This window comes from Excalfactoria chinensis, chromosome 3, assembly GCF_039878825.1.
Source record: "Excalfactoria chinensis isolate bCotChi1 chromosome 3, bCotChi1.hap2, whole genome shotgun sequence".
Classification (NCBI taxonomy): Eukaryota; Metazoa; Chordata; class Aves; order Galliformes; family Phasianidae; genus Excalfactoria; species Excalfactoria chinensis.
This window is the reverse complement of record NC_092827.1, coordinates 37,962,812-37,984,570: the sequence shown is the minus strand read 5'-3', so window position 1 is coordinate 37,984,570 and position 21,759 is coordinate 37,962,812. Positions and strand designations below refer to the sequence as shown.

The following is a 21,759-nucleotide window of genomic DNA, read 5'->3' as shown; positions in this document are numbered from 1 at the left end:
CATCAATTTGAAATACAGCCCAGGGTAGTTTCAAACCAATGGTGTTTCGATTACGAAAAGCAGAAACTGTGAAAAATGAAAATGTCAGTTATCAACTACTTCATAGCTAACTATACTATTTTCTTGTGAGGTAACTAGGGTAGGATGGATATCTGGAGAAGGTCATCTCTAATACTGCGTTCATCTGATGAATATATTTACTTCATTATTTTATTTTCTTATTCTCTAACAGAAGAATCAATGTAGAAAAGTTTTTAGAACCTCTATTTGGGTGAATGTTGCTGAATATTTCACTTGCTGTTTTCCCACAAACACCTGATTTTGATAAGTAGGCTATGGGATAAGGCTATGTAAATATTAAAATTCTGCTATTTTAGCAACAGCATCTAATTACAGTAAATTAAATACATATACTTTTAATGTTTCAGAAAAGAAAAATAAGTATTCTGAGGCTAATTACAATGCTTAAGTGTATTTTAATTAAATGTATTTTATACTTTTTTTTCAGAATGCTGATGAGTACACAGATCTACCTGTGAGACACAATGAAGACCAAATGAACAGTGAACTGGCAAAACATCTTCCAATTGAAGTCAATCCTCATTCATTTGACAGCTCACACACGAAAACACACCTCCTGCTGCAAGCCCACTTCAGTCATGCCATGTTGCCTTGTCCAGATTATGCAACTGATACAAAGACAGTGCTGGACCAAGCAATTAGAATATGTCAGGTATAGTTATGCATTTCAGTATTTAAGTCCAGTTTTTTTGTTTTTGTTTTTTTTACTGTTGTTATGTTGCAATATTTTGAATATTGAAAAATCTGAAGATTTCTTGCAATGTCTTGTGAGAAAACTGGCATGATGCCACTATGTTAAGGAGGAACTATGTGCCAACAGAGATACTGTCTTTACAAAATGGAAGGTAAATGAACTTATGGTATAAAACAAACAAACAAAAAAAAAAAAAACCCTGCGCTGACTGGAGGCATCTGTTGCCATTTCCTTTTATATGCAACAGCTTTCAGTCACTGTACTGTGGATAAGTCATTCCTGAGCAGATGTATTCCCTATAAATTGTTATGCTGACCCCCAGGAACTATGTCCCATGGGTACATTTCTTTTTATAGGACCCTAAAGCATTCTAGTCACTGCCAAGCATAAATAAAACATGTTTTGAAATGTAATTTGGGACAAAATACTGGGTTTTTCTGTGGCTTGTGAAGATATATATCTTCTGTTTCCCAATAATCACAGAATCAAAGAGCATTCTTTTAAACACAGATTTTAAAAACAATCTGGCTTGTGACTTTTATAGTTGTTCAGAAATCTCATCCCACAGAACTAAAACTGACACAGATAGTACTGGCAGCAAGCAGTCACGCGTATAGTTGCATGCCTCAAAAGGATTTTAAAGCAGCAGTTTAGGTTTGCAGTAGATTACTATAGCATTGCAGCTACAGTGTGAAGAAAGCTGAGCTCTAGATGATGCAGAGAACAGGTTGGCCCTCTGCTTCTGCAAGGGAGGAGTATTTGTTCTCTTTAGCAGAGCTGAATGAGAACTCACTCACAGATTCTCAAAGATCAGACTGTCTTCAACAAACATTTTTTTTTATCTTGCTCAATTCCATACTTGTAAAATGAAGATAGTAATTCTTTCCTCCTACCATTTTTGTTTGCCCATATTTTAATTTCCTCAATGACCTCCATATCGTCTACAAGAATGATGTTCTCATCTTATTTGAAGATTTTATTTCAGAAACCATAATCACTCAGAAAAACAGCCTAAGGCATTCCGCAATTCCTTTGAATTGAAGTAAAATTCAGAGTGTTATTTCATACAGTATTTTGGCAACGCAGGCTTTTTGTTAACTGATAAATAATGTTATGTATACTGTTATCTTTAAAAGAAAGAAAGAAAGAAAGTTCCTGCTTTCAAAGAAAAAGAAAAACTTGCAAGCACATTAGTATTTTGAAGTTGGTGCATGGTTTAAATCTCTTGGGAGAATATTTGTTCCATCTTATTAGTCATGCTTTCCAAACGGAGGTTAAAGTTCCCAGAATCTAAGCAATAGACAGGGTTACACTTTCAATACTGGTTGTTACCTTTTTCCTTAGCACTGACCTGCTGATGAACTCTAGGTCAACAGAGGTGGAAAAAAAGATGTTAGTTGTGAGAAAAGGAACTGAACCATGGAGGGCTCCACTGATAAACACATCCAGTGGACGACGTTCTGTGTGCATGTGAACACATGCCTATGTACCTCAAAGAGTAAAATTCAGCAGTTAGACAGAATTGGGTTTTGAAATATGTTGGATTTCTGTTTATTTACATACAAAATACTTTAGGTGTTAAGGTTGTATATCTAATGTTCCAATGGTGACCTGAACATAAACTGTTGTTTTTGCTGGTGGATACATGAGCAAAATCCAGACTTCCTGTGTCAGCACTGCATTTCTGTTCCAGGAAAGTAAGTCTTTCCAAGAGCTTTTACAAGTGGTTGTTTTCTTAGTACATATAGAGGGCCTCCATTCCTGGTCCCCTGCAGAGCACATTTGCCATCTTCTGTCAGTATACATAAGCAAACCTCTTTCCACCACAGGTAACAAGCTTCTCCACTCTCCTATTCTGTCTTCACCTAAATCAGCCTTCTCTCCCCTGCTGCCTTTCACATCTCACCCACTGCCTGACACTACTGATGTTCTTGGGCCTCTTTCTTTACCATTGACTTCAGGCTGAGTAGAGTTAATGGTCAGAAAAGAATAAGAATAGCATGAACCAAGAGTAGCTGACGGATTGCCTAAAATCACCAATTAAAACAGGCAAAATCCAGTGAATTTATTCAGTCTGCAGTAGTTGTTCAGAACAAATGTCAGAATTGTTGTAATTCTAAATATTTGTAGTGTACTGTCTTTCATAATTTACCACTCTTCTCCTCAGCATATATACATTAAGCTCTGAAACAAGATCATTGTAACAACAATTAATTAATTAATTAATTAATTAAGAAACTTTTATGATTTTAAATTTCTCTGTGTGGAAATCCCATCCATATTCCTTCTTCTCCAGGGACAGGACTCTTGAACAGAGCTGCTTAAAACATTGTATGTATATAGTATCTTCGTATATAAATTACGTGTATATGTATATATATGTGTGTGCATCTATATGTATATATACAGTGTGCATCTATATGTGTATGTACATATGTGTATGATAGATGTATGTATATAATATTTTTCAATTCTTGACCACTTTTATTGGTTATAGTAAAATCCATAAGAATCTAACAGTGATCAGCTGCTTTAATGTAGCTATGCTTCCAACTATGTTTGCTATACAAACATAAACTTCATGTTACTGAAGTCTCTTTCTGTGAAGGCAACAGGAGAGACCAACAGGTTGATTTTTTTGTGTGTGATAGCATTAAGATTCCACTCTTCTAATAAGAAATGTAGGCAACCACTGTTAAATTACTTTTGCTGAGATTTCTATTATATTTTTATATTAGAATTCTGTTGATCTACACTCATAATTAAACATAGAAGTCATGAGCTACGAAGTCACAACTAAGGTCAAAAAGAGCATGTTGCCGCAATGACACAGCATTAACCAAATTTGAGGAGCCATGGGATTGCCCCAGTAGAAGAATATAATTGTTGCCATAGAAAACTGAAGAAATACATTCTGTTACAGTTTTCCTGTAGATAGAATTTGTTTTGTGTAGTTGTCTGTTATAGCAAGATAAAATTTGGTATCTATTTACACAGGATGAAATACAGAATTCTTTCCCTTTTACTGCAGAAATATGAGGAATAGCAATGTACAGTCTTCTGGAAGGTGAATGCTGCCCTACTTCAACACCCAACTTTTCAGTGAAGCTGAAAAGCTTGAGTAAAAAGCTAAAGAGTTTGTTAATCACTGACATGTTGCCACTGATAAAGAATAGAAGGTTCCCATGGCTCAAAAAATTCTTCCAGTACTTCCTATAAGACCTTGGGCAAGTCACTTAATTTCTATTGTCCTGGCTAACTTTAATACAATTATAGTAATCAGTGTATTCTCTCTAATCTTAGCACACTGTGTTATGCTTATTGAGAAAAGATAAAGATATCAGTAGTATAGTGCTAAGCACTTTAGCAGTTGCTTAAAAACATTTCTCCACTTGAAGAAGAACATGAAAAAGAAAGAATAAAAAAATCTCATGAAATTATCTGTTTAATGTTTTTATAGTATAAAATTATTACCGTGAAGACAAGACCCCATCTTTTTTCCCCATCTCTGATTTAGAATTATGTGAAATGGACTAAATCTAATCTCTTTTTTACTTCTTTTTTTAAGCCTTTTGTGACTGTGTATTCAGCGATCAGTTCTTATTCTGCTGTTCTATTGCCTGTATTTGCATTAATTGAAATAGATAATTGAGGTAGTAATACTACCAGTTTCAGATTCAGCAAGGAATATTATGAAATAAATGTGACAGTTGCTGGCTTTGCATTGGGATTGGCCACAAGCCTCCACTTGTATTATAATCGTTGATAAAATATTTTAATATTGCCAGAAAGAGAACTGCCATGGAGCCCAGACTTAACCTTTAAGAAGTGTTTACCTATGGATGTGTTAAACATGTCTCTGTAGGGTACCTGTGCACTGAGAGAAGATGGACAGAAAGGCAGGTTCTGCACAGTGAAGTGCAGTTTGAATGGGAAACATGCACATCCCCAAAATGAGGCCCAAATAGCTCTGCTGCTGATAGATGGCCCTTTCCAGGCATGATACCCCTCTGGAGAATCTCATTTTGATATGAAATTAAAAGCTCTTCAGGTCAGGCTCTGCATTTCCTTATTAACTGGATGATGATATGTGTAGCATCCCTCTACTCATTCTTAAATAGATAAAATAAATAAGTTATTTGTAGTCATTTAAATTGAAGGTTTTGATGGAATGCTGAGTGTCATCTTTGTTGTTCGTGTTTAGAGCTTTCAAACATTGCACAGCTATGCTGCCCAATTCAGCTGTTCTATGATCTAACTTATGGATTATGAGTTTTTTACCCATAGAGTGGTGAGGCACTGGCACAGGCTGCCCAGGGAAGCTGTCATGTCCCATCTCTGGAGGTGTTCAAGGCCAGGTTGGATGCAGGCTGATCTAGTGGTCAGCATCCCTGTCCACGGCAGGAGTTTGGAACTGAGTGATCTTTAAAGTCTTTCCAACCCAAGCCATTCTATGATAATGTGATTCTATCATTCTATCAATCTCCTGTTATCACAGGCATATTGATGTCTAGCTGAAAGGTAAAATTTACAGAAGTGGCACATTTTGTGGTTGCATATGCAAGATTTGTCCAGAAGTGCTCAGACAAATATGTGATTGCTTTGTTTAATAAATGCATTTGAAACTATAAATAAGTGGGCAGCTTAAATGAGAGAAGTCAAATCAACTCCATAGCACAGGAGAGTATTCAGAAACAAGTGAATAGCAGAGGACAGTGTAACAAACAAATATAAATAAATAAATAAATAAATAGGGAACCTAGATTGGAAAGGATGCTCATTTATAGATAATAACAGCAATAAATAGCTTTGTAGTGATAGTGCCTGGACATAGGAAGCACTGAAACAGATATACTTGCTGCCTAGTTTTGTTTTGTAGGTATGTATGAGGAGGGAAAGGGAAGGCTACCTTTGTCACAGTAGTGTTGGGGATTTTGCTCACTGCAGATAATTTGGGAACTGCTTTATGGAAGCATCTTGGTGACAGTTTAATGATGATTTGGTGTTGCTTATATATAATCCCTCCCCCACCCATGACAAACCTTTTCCCAGTTGGGGCTGGAGGAAATGAGTAATGCTTAACCCATTTGTGTGATCAATTCACTTAAGCAGCTACTGTGAAATGTTAATCACAACTTTAATTTGTACTGCATTAGCATTTTGATTAACTTGTAGGCTTGCTAGCACACTTGAAGCACTTTTACTCATAGTTACAGCTCGGAAATGACTTTTTGATTAATTAAGTTTGTTAGACAGCAGCTGAGCTTCCTGAATGCTAACCTTATGGGGCTAAAAGTTCAGGAGAAAGTTACTGGGAATAACTGTTGCTGTTGAAAAGGATTCTAGTGAATGCACTCAAAAATTTTAATTATTGACAAAATACTACATTACTACTTTGAGACTGAATTTAAACTTTAAGGAGTGCAGATTTAGCACGAGAAAGACGCTGTGTATTTTTCACAGCCTTGGTAGATATGTGTAAGCTGCGGATCAAATGCTACCTGTAAAGGCATTGTTTAGAATGAAGAAACTGGGACTTTTTCCAAAGAATAGACTTTTCTCAAAAAACATTTTATTGTATTTACAGTTCACTAGCCTAGTATAGAATATCAATTTATTAATTATCTATTTGAAAACAAATTGGATATTGGGACTCAACAAGTTCTGAACATGTTGGTTTATGCCCTACTAAGTTTATATTGCTAGTATCACATTCCATGGCTGCTGTTATCTCTGTAATACTATAAAAAAAAAAAAAAAAAAAATCAGTAAGAGCCAAAGGGTTGCACTCCACTAAATGTAGACAGTAAGTGATTTGTCCTTTCTGATCATACTAATAATGTTACTATGGAGGCTAAAGGATGAATGCAGGAATAGGAATCTTACAAAGCAGCTAGGAAGGTCATAATTTGCATTCGTCAGTGAGACCTTACAGTGATGGGAAAATGAAGAATTAGTCTGTCATAGTGGCTAGCAGAGCATAGGGAAGAGGGAGCTGAATGTTCTTGTTCAAAAATATAGTGAAGAGAGGCAACATGCAGAGGACAGTCTAAAAGGAGTGTCAAAACTAGTATCAATTATAATTTATTCAATATTGCTCTGATAAAATTGAAGAATTATTTTTCTACAGGCTGAAACTGTACAGCCGAATGACTTTGATATTGATCTGAAAGAACTCCTTTCTTCCCTCTCCTCCCCCCAGTTAATACATTCCTAGAAAGAAATACTGGACTAGATCTCTGAAGTACAATAGGTTCCTGTTGTACCAGTCTGTAACTTTGTGACCTTAAGGTCCTCTATGAGACTTCTTCAAATAAACTCCAACTTTTAGACTGCTCAGTCATTGTTTCTGGTGTATATAATTGAAGCATCATAATCATGATTTAAATAAAAACATGGAACTGGCAGTACATGTAATGCTTCAACATCTGGGAAAATATTTTACTTGTATTAGTATGATTGCAAATCACATGTGATCTTAATATAATGTTACATATTGGAAGACTTCTTAGGTTTGAAGCATGTGCAAAAAAGAATTATCATTCTGTATTAGCGGTTTTCAAGAAAAAGAGTAAAATGTCCCAAGCAGTTGTAGTTAGGCACAGTTCTAATGATTTTAATAGATCTATGGATTTAAGCCTTTATTTCTAACTGAAGACTGGTCCCAGACAACAGAACTTACTCTGTCATTCATTGAAGACAAGGATGGAGATATTTTGATTATTTGATATTGGAATACTGTACTCAGTAAATTTGGGTGCAAAAATAGGTGTAAAATCCAAATAGCCTTACCTCTCTTTTTTGCCATAGTTGAGCAATATGTTCAAAGTATTTCAGGCATACAGAGCTTATTTAATTTAAATATTCGTTTCCTTTCTCAAGGCATCACTGCAGAATAAGATCACTGTTTGTCTGAGAATGTGTTGGATTTATTTTACATAAACTTTCAAGTTTAAGGTGAATGTAGTTTACAGTGAATGTGGTTTTGCCTAGAGTGCTGTATACAACAGTACAGAAATTTCAATTTCCTGAATAAAGACTCTCAAGAAGGAGCCATAGTCTACGAAGCACTGATATGAAAAATAAAATGAACATTTAAATAGTGGAAAAATTTGAGCCGTAAGTATTTGTTAAGTTGCAGCTCCCACCTACCAAAACATTACCACAAATGGCATCATTATAGACAGTTCACTTTTAGCAGGTGTAATTCTCAGCCACAGTGTCATTTCGTAAATTAGCTTAGCCTCTGTAACCAGAGCAGTTCTCAATGTTCATTTAGCTTTGTTGCTAAATATTATATAATACATAAATATTTATATGTTTATATATAAATGTTAATATTTATGTATACAATGTTTGCATTGATGCTTACAGTATTTAAGTAGATTGCTTAGCACATTCAGAGCTATGTGACATCTGAGTTCAGTAAACTACTCCAAGCAGCATACAATTTCTTTAAAGATGCAAGCTGTGTCATTTTAACACTTCAGTAACTTATCTTAAAGAAAAAAGCTATTTAAGTCATTTGATGAAATCAGAAATTCTGCTAGTTGTGCAGTCTCTGGTCCCCTGCCACCCACCCAGTCATACAAGAATGATCCAGAATGTCTGGTTTTCAAATGAAGGATGTGAAAGTAATACCAAAGACAGCATTACAGCTTTGCAACAAGTTTCTAAAATATAAGATTTGCAACCAGGATGTTTTTGTTGCTAGACAAATCTCCTAAATAAGGGAAGAAAGAGTGTTAATAAGGGAACAGTTTAGTTTTGTTTTGTTTTTTTTTTTAAAGACAGAGTGTTTAAAAAGAACAAAGAAAAGAATGTTTTACTATCACTTCACTTCCTTGCCATACACACACCTCTCCTGCACCCTGCCTCCTTCTCTTCTTTCCCTTAAGTCAGCATCATTCAAATTCCAAGCATTTGGATAAAAAGAGATAGACTGTAAAAATTCAGATTCATTTTAGACCAAAGAGTTACTATTTGATAATTTTTATAAGTTCAGTAGTTGAACTAAACACTACTCTTGAAAATAAGATAAAACTGATAGTAGATGTTGAGGGTATTAGGAAAGACATAGCAAGATATTCTGACCCAGACATTTTGATGTTCAGTTCTGACTATCACCAAAATGAAAATCTTTGCCATACTTGATCAACTATGTCATTTGTTTACTGAGCATCAGCATTTTCATTCTATCCCTGCCATGGTTCACAGCAAGCTGCTTCTCTTGTCAGTATGAGTCAAGAAATGTTTGATAATGATGGTTAGAATGCTAAAGGACTCATTTAATAATTGCTGTTATTGCTTCATGGTTGTCAGAGCATAACACTGTAAAGTCCTGCAAGCTAAAACCTGGTTCTTCCATCAAAACCATCTCAGTATAAGCCTCTGGTTTTATTTTCCTTGCTGCAGGAAATAGCCAAAATAAGATGATGGTAAACATTTTTTATTGTATCCAGTGATATATTCCTTGACTACTTCTGTATGCTCCATCATTTCAAACTTAAATTAAAAAGCTGTTGATGTTGCTTGGTTTTCAATTGTTGGTTTACTAAAATCTATGATTTTCTTCTGTAAGTAAAAGCATTTTTATAGTTTATCTTTTCACTTCTATTCATTTGTCCCCTTCTTTCTTCTCTTTTACTTTTCTTTTCTATGATGAAATGATCCTGTGCAAGTAATTCAGAGGGTACCTAGGTAGATAATCAATTTGTGCCATTCTTAGTTCAGAACAAAACTCTTAATCCATTAAAAAAAATTTAAAAAATTTAAAATAAATAAATAAACCTTGAAGGGAGGACAATAACTTGCTTTGTTACCTTGATTTTATAGGAATTTCAGTGATTACTTGAGTATCAAACATCTGTTTTACACTTAGCAGACAAAGAAGCATGTGTAGGTTTCCAAGGCAGTGGATGAAACAAGCCAACTTTACCATTGTTCTGACTTTTTCACAATGTCACTGTCTTGGATTTCACATCCAGATAAAGATGCTGTGAATAAATTCTATGGGTGAAGAAGCAGAAAATAAGGAGGAAAAGAGGATTTGCCATGTGGATTCATTATAACAATGTGGAACACGGAGTCTTACACACACAGGCTTTCCTTACTCCCTACGGGATATCTATCTGCAGGCCTCTATCAATTTCTAGGAGATTTTCTGTGTGAAAGGATCCTCCAGTTAATTTCAGTGTATAGCTTGTTTTAGATTTATTTTTCTCTTGCGTCTTCTCTCTTCCTCTTCCCCTTTTCAAGCCTCTATTAGAAAGGTGGGGGTAGGGGAAAAGATTAAAAGAAAAAAACAGAAAACAATGGAAACAGCATTGTACATGTATCCTCAGAAGCATTTTATGAAAACACCACTGGTTTATGCTGACTAAATATGCAGCTTACTATGTGTTTGCTATTCACAAAAAAGATAGGATATTTCTTCACCTATTTTTATTAATGTATATGCAACAGTTTCATGACTGAGGAGCGTGGTGTTTCAGGCTATTTCAGAGTAGCAGAAAGGAGAAATTGTGGATCAGTAGGTTGGAAACAGGAGGGAGGTAAAATGCTGCCTGAGCACCAGGCTCAGAGAGGCACAGACAGTACCCTGTGTGGAGGCTTGGCTATCTTTCAAAATTTGGAAGTTGACTCATCCTATAAATTTAAAAGAAGGTCTTGTCCCATAAGTTTAAAGTGTTAGATTTCACTCTGAAAAATTCTGAGAACAATTCTGTCTTTATCTGACTAAAAATTATGTAAGCCGCTCCATACATCTATAAGCCATGAAACTGCTCCCTTCGAGTGTAATTTCTAGTATAATCTTAATTTTTAATATTTAACAATAAATCAAACCTGGAAATTACCTTAGCCAGCCAAGAAAACTATCACTGTTGGGCTGAGACGTACTATTTGGGTAACTAGGAATGTGTGTTTCAGAGCACTATGGCTGTTCCTTCAATAAAAAGTAAAACCAACTTAAATGTTAAATCTAGATGATTATTAGCTGAAGGTACTTTATCAACAATTCAAAAGAAATGTGACATCATTTGTGTAATTCAAGACAACAGGTTAAATATTTTTCTAAGTGTCACTGATCTTATCTCCCTGATCTGAAATAAAACCTGTTGAAATTGCGTTATAAACTGCTAAGATAAACTGTGCGACGGGCCATGACTGAAACTAACTTGTGTCTCTAAACTCAGCATTTCTTCAGAATCAGTGTAATTTAATTGAAATAGCTCTGCGTGTGTAAACAACTCCTTTGTTTAAAGAAGATTTCACTGTTTAGTTTGCCTTAAGTAAATGCTGTCTTTTGTTTGTCTGTAAAACATTTGATTAAACATAAAGACTTACATAGCTCCTCGTCATTACACTAGTGTCTGGAAAATAGGTTAAAATGATGCAAGTATGTGCTACCTAAGGAAATATCAAAGAATACAATTTGTCTTGAGAAGAAAAGCCCATGGAAACATAATCGTAGTCCTGAAATCAAACTGTAGTTCTCCTAATACCAAGAAGACAGTACTTGAAGTGTGGAAAATATTCGATATACCAGAATGTGTTCTTGCTTTCTGAAAAAATCATTTTCCAGTATTTTGATCAAACTTCAAATTTACTATATGGCAAACCACTTTTAAATATGTGACTTTCTACTGAGAGATCTGCAGTATGAAGATCCAAGTTTTATTGCTATGACAATGGTATTAAACAACAAAATTAGCAGGAGAACGAGCATATAGTATAATTTTCTTCACCAGGTAAAGTGCTCCCATAAATTATATTAATTGTTTTAATGTACTGTAGACAGTATAAAAATATACCATTTATATATATATAAATATATGTTTACATATATGTTCGTTCTAATAACTGCATACTCTTATTTTAAAAAACATGCGTTGAATCCAAAAGCTTGTGTTCAGTTTGTTCTCCTTTGGAAGAACTCTTTCAGACTAATCAAATCAAATTTCATTCCGGCTTTTTTTTTTTTTTTTTTTTTTTTTTAATGCAGCTTTTTTTTTTTTTTTTTTTTATATATCAGTAGGACCACTCACCATATATGCTCTAACAGATTTTGCGGAGTTAAATTTTAACGCTAATGACACTTAGGGCATACCTTTTACTTGCATTGTTTAAAGCACATTAGCTGGAAGTATAAATGATATAGAAACTCTCAAGACCTGAAAGGAAGGATGGCCGCTAGCAGTTTCAAAGTGTGATGTGCAGCTGGACAGGGATTTTTTGTTTGCTTGCTTCCTTGACTTATGTTAACTTGGGAAGGCCTTTCAGATTCAGAATAGAGAGACCAGAAGAGTGACAGCCAGACATCCCTCATTCTCAAAACAATCAGCAGTAAATAACACAAAAATTAATGTTATTTCTGACCAATCTTATTCAACTTGCAAAATCTATTAACTGTTTGTAATCTTCAGTGTTGAACGTAACTTTGGTATGGCCAATAAGCTAAATGTTAGGTTTTTGTCTAGTCCCATTGAGGAAATATTTATTTAAGCCCTTAGGTTTAAAATGGAAATAATAAGAACTGCTACTGGTAAGTGACATTAGTATTAATTTTGGAACAAAAGTAAATATGTTCCTCTTAAATAGTATGAGGAGTTTTTGAATAATTACACTATTCTCATAAATCTTGTGTTGAAGTATAACCTGATACTACAGTTAATTGTAACTTCTTCCTTTAAAGTCAACTTTGAGATTTATTCTTTTCATTCTGAGTGGGATTATGTACTAGAGAGGTTATTTTTAAAGAGAAGGCCCACTGTCTGCTCCCAAACTCCCAAAAATGTGGCGTAAATTTCTCACCTTTTCAACGGTAATGGTTAATGGTGATGTGAGATTTAATCCATGTTTGTTCAAGATTAATCCAAACTGATCTCCCATCAGTAAGTAAATTCCTCCATTGAAAGCCTAGAAATTCTTGTTTGTTAAACACTGAATAAATAAATAATAATAAATAAATAATAAATGTTCTTACTTATATGAACCAGGTACACAAATAGACTTACATCTTTTTTTTTATTATTATTAGGCGATGCTGGATGTTACAGCACATCATGGCTGGCTGGTGGCTGCTCTGAATATAACCAACCTGGTGCAGATGGTGGTTCAGGGCAGATGGATACATGACTCTTCTCTGCTTACTGTGCCCAATATAGAAGTACAACACCTTTATCTTTTTCAGTATGTAACTCTTCTAAGCATTTGCAAGTTTTCAGTCTCATTAAAACTTGGCTGCTGCTAGTGTTTGAATTTCATTGTTATGCCCAAGAATGTTCATTACTGTAACAGAAGCAAAACTCATAATAATAATAATAACTATTATTATTATGTAATCACGCTGATGCTTTCCCAAGTAATGTTTGTTTCCAGTGTTCATCAATTAATTAACCTTCACAGATTATTTTGAGAGCCATGATTCCTTAGAAATGAACAAGAGATCACTGGAAGAGTTCCAAGTTCTAACAAATGCAAGTTCATACAGTAGTTACCTCTTTATTTTAATCCACGATGCAGTAATTAATGCTGCCCAAAAATAAATGACCAGATTTGATAACAGAAACCAGCATCAAGTTTCACCACCCGAACTAAGGAAAATAAATGTTTGCTTTTCTTACCTGTACCTGTGTTTTGCATTCTGTATCAGGAAGTGGAGCCAAGGAAAAAGGAAAAGTATGCATGGAGGTTACCAAGGTCCTATCGAGTGTCTTCCTGAACTTATGGCTGCCTGTGAAGGAAGAGAAAATGTGTTTGCTTCCATTGTGGACAGTGAATTGCAAACAGCACAAATTTCACAGGTAATGCTTCCTATCAGTGGTCATTATCAGTAAGACTGGAAAGGAAGAGTAGTTGGGAAAAGAAATGCTCTCTTCCCTTCAGTAAATAGTGTGATTTCTATATAAAATGCAATGCATTCATTGCTCAAATTTCAAATCACTGCTGGCTGTACAGAGGTTCTTCTCAGACTGTTTTCTCTTATTCTCTGTTAACCAGGAACATTGTCAGGTTTATGGCTGTTATTAACACATCTCCTTGCTCTAAAGATGCTTGTCTAGGTTGTACAATCTGCTTAGTGTTATTCAGCTTTTTAGAGCCAGCTATGCTCTAGGAATCATGCATTGCAAATGTCATCATAGCTGGTTTCTGAAGTGGTCTGTCAAACACCTTATTTTCTGAGAATACCCTTAGTAAAAGATTCAGAAGTCGTTTTCTATTTGAAACAGAAAGCAGATGAAATTTTCACATTTCACAGTGGGGACAAAAAATGTCGAGTCTGCTCTAGAGTCTCATTTTCATTTGTTTTTCAAGCAACTTCCAGCAAAGGACAGCTATATTCTATAGAATTCCTCACATGATAAGGCTATCGATTTCAAATAAATGTGTGAAAGTGGAAAACTTCAAATTATTTTTTATGTGAATACTTAAAAGCACAGCAGTATGTCCTGTGTTTGACTGTTCAGCTTCAGTTAAACATTTCACTGGTTTGCAAACAAGAAGAAAAGTATTTAAATATCTATAACAGACAGCTGCATTTGCAACCAAATTACCATCAAAATTCTGAATTAAGAAAATGTATTGACATCAAAACAAGGCTTCATTTAACAACAGATTTCTAACATAATACACATTGATTTCAGTCCAAGTTTTAGATGTGATAAAAAATTAGAACATTGTTATAATTAGTTCAGGGAGAACTCAGAAGTAAACTTACTTAATTTATTTGCATAAATTGCCATTCTGTTATCTTTAAAAGCAAATGCAAATTGGTTCTGTCTGATATGATGATGGTTATTTGGCTCAAAAGTGCTTCAATTTGCGTAGCAATCTGGTGTCGTCTCTGCAGCGAGGCGATCCCAGGTAACATACAAATCCTGAATTATTCCAGAAATTAGTATGTTTAAAGCATCAATTTAAGTGCTAATTGCAGTAGTAATGAGAAAAAGCAGTACTACTGTGAGATTTGCATCTACTGCCCCATCAGTATGCCTGGAGCGGCTGCTGACTGGCAGAGGATTTGGCTGCTAATTAAATAATTGTATGCATGGCAGTGTTCTCGTCTGATTCAATAGATGAAGATTAATCCTCAGATAAATATGTTTGGCTGGTATTGAAATGTCTTAGCAGTTTCCTCAAAAATAGCTTGTGTGTATGTGTTGTGTATGTTCACACTGTGAATGACTCTGTGCCTCTGTATGCCTATGTTGGTAAATACAGATGCATATAAGAGGAAAAAACAATACCTCAGCATCATATAAGAAGGAAGTTTCATTTCTGTCACTTGGGAATGGCCATACTGGTTATAGAAAAGTCATGACTGCGTTACACGTCATTGAAAATGTGAAACTTTTATACGAACATTTCCTATAATTTATGGAATTTTTTGCATTAAAAATCTATTGTAATACCTTCCACATAATCAAAATTAATATTGAGACTTCCTGTTGAGTGTCTTCATATATAAAGTCTTCAAATGTGCATTTAAATAAGGGGCAAAGTAGAGAAAATACCTCCAATGAAGAAATTACATAGTCTCTATAATGAAATTACAGACTCTATACCTGGCATTCTGAAACCAGACCTTAACAAAGTCAAACCAAATGGTAACTACACCACAAAAATGCCTAAAATATTCTTTTACTAAACCTTTACTTCTCACTCAGTTTGCTGAACCTGTATCATGAACCAGTTACTAGCTTGAAAATGGTTTAAAAAAAAAAAAAAAAAAAAAAAAAAAAAAAATTAAAAAAAAAATGTCCTTTACAAATCTGGGGAAGAAGGGAAATAGAAAAAAAAGTCACATTTGGAAAGAAAAATCTATTTTTTAAGCAGATTGGTAATTAATTTGTAAGTAACAGCTCTTGAGGCTGCTCATGGATTTGGAACATTAGGCTAGGTCCTGGGGAGACGGTTTATTGGCAAAACTGTTAATGATGTTAGCAAATGTTTGTGCGGAGTTTCTAGCGTGATTAGGATTTGAACCTATGGGTTTGACAGCTAAAAACATGTATATACAAATGCACATATTGGGCCCACTGATACAATTAAAGGAAGAATATATGCTTATGTTATCGTATAGTAAAAAGTACAAAAAATGCAATAGTTAAATGGTCAGTATGTACCTAAGAGATGTGGGAGCCTGTGTTTAATTTTCCAAACTTTAGTTGTACGCCTAAACTTCACTAAAAAGTCAGATAGGTTTTAAATTCTGACAGCCAAAATTCAAAAACAGAACTTAGGCTTCAACTCTAAAATAAGTCCTGTTTTCTTTCTGAATGGTATTTGTTTAGCAACGTTTTTTCAGTTTCTAAGTCCTTTATGCTGGCACATTGTAAAATACTAAGCTGATGTTTATATTATCAAAAGAAAAAAAAAATCTCAAGATTGAAATGGGGTACTGTCTCTGCTCTAGTATTAGGTGCTTCTACTTGGGAAGCACGTGTGTGTTTCTATAATCTCATTTTTCATTTTCATCTGTTGACTGCTTTCCTCAAGAAAAAAAAGCATTGCTTTATTTTCTCCAAATTGCATGGATGATAAAAAGGCAGCCTGTTGTCAACGGTACCTCTGTGATCATGGAGTACTGAATTCACCTTTAATTTTCAAAAATATAAGGCCAGGATAGTCAAGTATTACAATTACTTTTTTATGCAATTAAAAAGCTATTCAGAGTTTATGTATTTTGTTTGCAGTGTCAAGGGTACATGAGAACATGATAACCTTTGACACACAAAATATGTTGGCATTGTACAGTATTAATAGGACCAAACCAGAATCTTCAGTGGAGCAACAGGTAGTACCAAAAAAAATAAGTTAATACAGGACTGCCTCTGCTGAAATTAAATTTTGTTCTAATGTAATTGTAACAGTCCACATCCGCAAGATAGTAAGTATAAAAGTTTTCCAGGTAAATGATATCTGAAATACAACAAAAGGGGTGATCACTGGGCGGGAGTAGAACAGGGTACCTCCACAGAAACAGCAGTACTCTGCTTTGGCGTATTGAGAATTTTACACAGTAGTGAAGTTCCTGCGGTAAACTTGATCTTAAAGCCTTTGCATTAAACAGAAAACAATTTGTGAGTTAAGATGTAACTACACAAGTAGTCTCATCCAGTGTGATCTGCTGGAGGTGAATTTATTATGGCCTTTTGTGCTAACTGTAGCTAACTGTAGCAAAATCTTGGCAAAGAACACCTCCTTCAAGGTGCTGCCTTTTATTCCCACTTACTTCCTTTCAGACTTGAGACAGAAGAGGAGATATCTTTTCCCTTTATCTTACAGCTTCTCCCTGTTATAATTTTCCTGCCTTTTCTAAGCTAATGCTTAATGCATTGCATCAGTATAATTCATCAGTGTCTTGTTTTACACTGCAACTCCATGAGCGCTCACAGCTGGCCCTCCCCATCTTCTCCATTGAATGGACACAGCTGTTCATGCAGCACAGAAGAGGGAAGAAGGAAAGAGATTAGTTTTGGCCTAAATCAGTTTTCTCATTTAGTTTGACCAGGCTATGGTAATGCAGCCATTTTAATCCAACATAAGTCTGCATTGCAGCTGAAATGGGCAGCTCTGCCCTCCCTGTGCCACTTTCACCTCTCCTGACCCAGCTCACCGCACAGCTGCACAAATGCTGCAGATGGATCGAGTGAGGAGGTGGGAAGGAGCATCTAGGGACAAGAAGAGGAGGGCTTACATCAACCCTCTTGCTGACTGTCAAAATGGCCTGCAGCCAAGCAGCTACATGAATGCTTGTGCCAGCAGGGGAGGAGGTAGGAGCACTTCATTCAGTGGCACTAAAGATTCATGCTTATTCAGAGTGCTCACAGGATTAGAGAATATGCTTCCACAATCAGCTTTAGGCTGATCTAAGTTCATGCTGTTGCCAAATGATTAGCAAGCTCATCCATCTAGCTGCACAACCACAGTATGGCAGTAGTAGCACACTGGGGATGGAGGAGGGACAGCTAGCTGGCATGGAGGCCATGGAAAAAAGGTATACACTCCCTTTCCTCATGGCAATGCAGTCTTCCGTCTACTTACCCTGTCTGCTGTATCCCTAACTATGTATCGATGTATGCTATGATTATAAATATAAATCTTGATAGCAATATCTCCAAAAAAGCAAAATTATCTTTTCCTAGAATCATAGAATATTCCAACCACCTTGCCAGTGGTTGCCAACCACCATATCAGGTTATCCAAAGGCCTCCCCTCCAGCCTGACTTTGTACATCTCCAGGGATGGAATATCCACAGCTTCTCTGGGCAACTTGTTCCAGTGCCTCATAACCCTCTCTGTAAAAAAATTTCACCTAACATCTAACCTGCATCTCCTCTCTTTTAGCTTAAAGCCTTTCCCCCTTGTTCTAACACAGTCAGACAATATGAAAAGTTGGTCTTCCTTTTATTAAGGCTGAAGACCTTTCACCTCAGAAAAAATAGCCAGGGATGCATCAAACACAATCCAAATGAAAGTAGATTTTCTTGAAACACAAGATAATCGAAACAATATATAATATATACACTTATGTATAATTTTTATTTAGAAAACATTTCTGTTCTTTGACAGTATTGCCCATGTGACTATGCCTACCCTCTTCATTCCCATGAGATTCTGTTTTGACATTTGCTGGCTCTTTAGCAAGATCAATATTCCTCTTTTCCTGTTCTCCTTCCTGCCCTTTACCTAGCTTCTTATAGGCTATTTTGAAAACATCGGTGAAGTGCTTATCCCCTCTTTTTTTTAGGGTTAGAGGAGGAGAAGGGCAAGGCAGAGTGTGGCAGTTGGGGTTTTTTTTTTGTTCATTTTTCTCCTGGTGCCTACCTCATCTATCTTCTCCACCCACAGTGAGGCCACAAATCACTGCTTTCATTCTCCAGCAAAGTTTGCTATTTCTTCTTGGGCCCCTCAGTGCAAGAAAGACATTGAGGCCCTGGAACGTGTTCAAAGGAGGGCAACAAAGCTGGTGAGGGGTATGGAACACAGGCCTTATGAGGAGAGGCTGAAGGAGCTGGGAATGTTCAGCCTGGAGAAGAGGAGGGCTTATTCTCAGCTTATGGAGAAGAGGAGGAAGGGGAGACCTTATTGCTCTCTATAACTTCCTGAAGGGAGGTTGTAGTGAGCTGAGGGTTGGCCTCTTCTCTCATGTCATTAGTGATAGGACCAGAGGGAATGGTTTCAAGCTACGGCAGGGGAGATTCAAGCTGGACATTTGGAAGTATTACTTCTCAGAAAGGGTGGTCAGGCACTGGAATGGACTGCCCAGGGAGGTGGTGGAGTCACCGACCCTGGGGGTGTTCAAGGAACGACAGGATGTTGTGTTGAGGGTCATGGTTTAGTGGGAGCTATTGGTGATAGGTGAACGGTTGGACTGCATGATCTTTCTATGATTCTTCCTAAAAAAAATGTGACTGTGCTGAATTTAATAAGTGAAAGCTGACATTGCTTCCTTCCATTATTATCACAACTTCAGGTGCTTTTGCTTGGTTGATTAAGGCAATATGGGAGATACATAGGGCTGCATTTTCTGGGTACTTTATGAATGTGAAGTTGAAGAAATTGTTATGTTCTCCTGTGTGAAGTGTATGTCACTAGCAACAGTTCTCAGTGCAAAGATGAAAGTGGGCCTGTTGCAGTTCATAAGAAATGACAGACTTAAGATTCCTCAAAAGGATTAAAAGAAGGGTTCACGAAGATGGATGGAAGAAAATCTTAAAAAAAGAAAAAAAAGTCAGGATAACTCTGGATATGCAGTTGAATGTTTTGTTAATTATCTGAACTGATCCTCTGAACTCTCCGAGGTTTGCCCATTGCTAATTAGAACTGCAGTGTCTTGTTCTTTATGGGCTATGCTAAAGAAGTTTAATTTAAAACTTAATTATACTAGTTTTTAAGTGGCTTATAAGAAAAAAAATACTTTAATCGGAATCGGTAAAGAATATTTCCTGTGTTCAGACATCAATAATCTTAGTGAGGCATGTCTAATTTGCTTGAGAAGTTTCACATTTGTTTTATTTGCTTAGAAGTAATTAGAGCAAGAGGTTGAAGAAAAGTATTTTATGATTCTAAGAGTCATGCTGTTAAGTATAATATTCCTATACAGATAAATTATTCTTGGCGTAGAATAAATATATTGGCTGCACATTGAATTGTTTTTATTATAATGACTGTCATCTGAATTGTATGGATCATCTTCTAATCCACGGGGATCTGATTTTTCCTACAGGCTTGGAATTTCTTGTCCCGTTTGCCAATTCTAAACGTTAGCCTGAGCATTAAGGGCTGTTGGGATGACCCAGCTCAGCCACAGAATGAAGTGCCTGTTCCCTCTTTGACAGCAGACACACGAGATGACAAAAGATGGATCAAATTACAAGCTGATCAAGAATATGTGCTCCAGATACATCTGCAGAGAACCCAGATGGGGTACCAGGTAGATGAATTTATCGTTTCCTTCAACAAGTGCACAAGTTTCCAATATTCCGTTTATGTGATCGATAATGCTTTACACAGCATAACAGGGTTTTTTTTATGGTTTGAGAGTTATGTAAATTGTAAACGCTTTAAAAGCCTTTTGTATATTAGTAGTGAAGCAGATGGTTTTTGCAGTAGCATAATAAATAGATTCTTTAGATAAAATCCTAGACCAATTAACGACTATTAAAAAAAAAAAAAGTCATTATTTTTTACAAACCAGGAACTCATGCTTGGGTGACTATAAAGTAATAACAGTGGGTACAATAACTTTGCAGGCAGTATTTAATTACCTGCCATCCCTAAACTCCTACTTTGGATATTTTTACATACCCTGTTTTCCAAACCAATTTATAAGTGATTCTGTGATATTCACATGTATTTCATACCTGTAAATACATACATACCTATAACTGTGTTTTTACTTGTAACACATCCTCAACCCTTTACTGAGGATATTCTCTACATATTCTCTTCGTATTTTATATAATCACCTTAGTTTCAAGGGGAGGCTTTCTCATTTGTAGGAAGAAAAAAGTTTCAGAGCTCCTTCATAAGCCCTTTTGTTTGCTGTTCCTGTTACTGAGACAGCCTTCCTAACTGGAAGCCACTGAAAGGGTGATCGAAGCAGGATTGTTTCTTTTAGTGATCACTGTTTTATAAACCTCTCCCAGAATTTGAGTCCTCTTTTGTAAGAAACAGCTGTATCAAACTGTTGCAGAAGCTTCATTGTGATAATGGTGCTTTTTCTTCTGTGTCAGTCTTCAGAAAAACCTTTCCACCTACAGAGCACAAAATGAACGATGGTCAAGTGTGCCTCACTGTATATTCAGCTTACAGCAGTAAAGTCACTGTCTTAAAGAATCACTGAAATAATCTTTCTTTTTGCTATCTGAAAATTTAATTAATACTTCAGGTGCTGTTTTTATGTTTATCTTGAACGATATTGTTTAGCATTATTTAAAGACATGAGGTTTACAGTTAACCTTTCTGCTGATAATAGTATTTGGAGTACATTAGATGAAATTACAGAAAGGGGAACGGTATTTTCATGCAAGTTTTAGTAGCTTACAAAGTAAGTAGAATAGTATATTTTATTCTGTTTTGTTTCACTTTTTTTTTCCCTCGAAATTGTTTTTCTCTGTTGTTTGTTCTGGGATGAAGCCTTCATCTAGACAGAATAACAAAAGTGTTTTAATTTGTAAATTATTGTGTTACATAAAAATTCATGAATGTGTTTTTGTGTTATGTCTCATTCAAGAAAGAATGATATTTTGAAAAGAAGATTTAACTAAAATGTTTCTTACTCCAAACAGGGAAAGCAAGACAGTAAAGCAGTAGCTCCTCGATTCCCTAAAGTGAAAGATGAAGGATGGTTTTTAATACTGGGAGAAGTTGACAAAAAAGAACTCATCGCTCTGAAGAGAACTGGATATGTCAGAAATAGAAACACTGTCTCTGTTGCTTTTTACACCCCAGAGACCCTTGGAAAGTATGACAGA

General features: G+C 35.7%; 1 protein-coding gene across 3 annotated transcripts in view; it reads left to right on the top strand.

Annotated features, from left to right (window-relative positions):
* The window catches only part of ASCC3 (activating signal cointegrator 1 complex subunit 3), a 253,149-nt gene that overhangs the window by 230,684 nt on the left and 706 nt on the right, over positions 1 to 21,759 (top strand). For all 3 annotated transcript variants that reach the window (XM_072331536.1, XM_072331537.1, XM_072331538.1), the window contains exons 37-41: positions 509 to 733; positions 12,816 to 12,967; positions 13,431 to 13,581; positions 20,010 to 20,216; positions 21,574 to 21,749. In XM_072331536.1, coding sequence (XP_072187637.1) covers positions 509 to 733; positions 12,816 to 12,967; positions 13,431 to 13,581; positions 20,010 to 20,216; positions 21,574 to 21,749 — 911 coding nt within the window. The remainder of the gene's footprint in view (positions 1 to 508; positions 734 to 12,815; positions 12,968 to 13,430; positions 13,582 to 20,009; positions 20,217 to 21,573; positions 21,750 to 21,759) is intronic.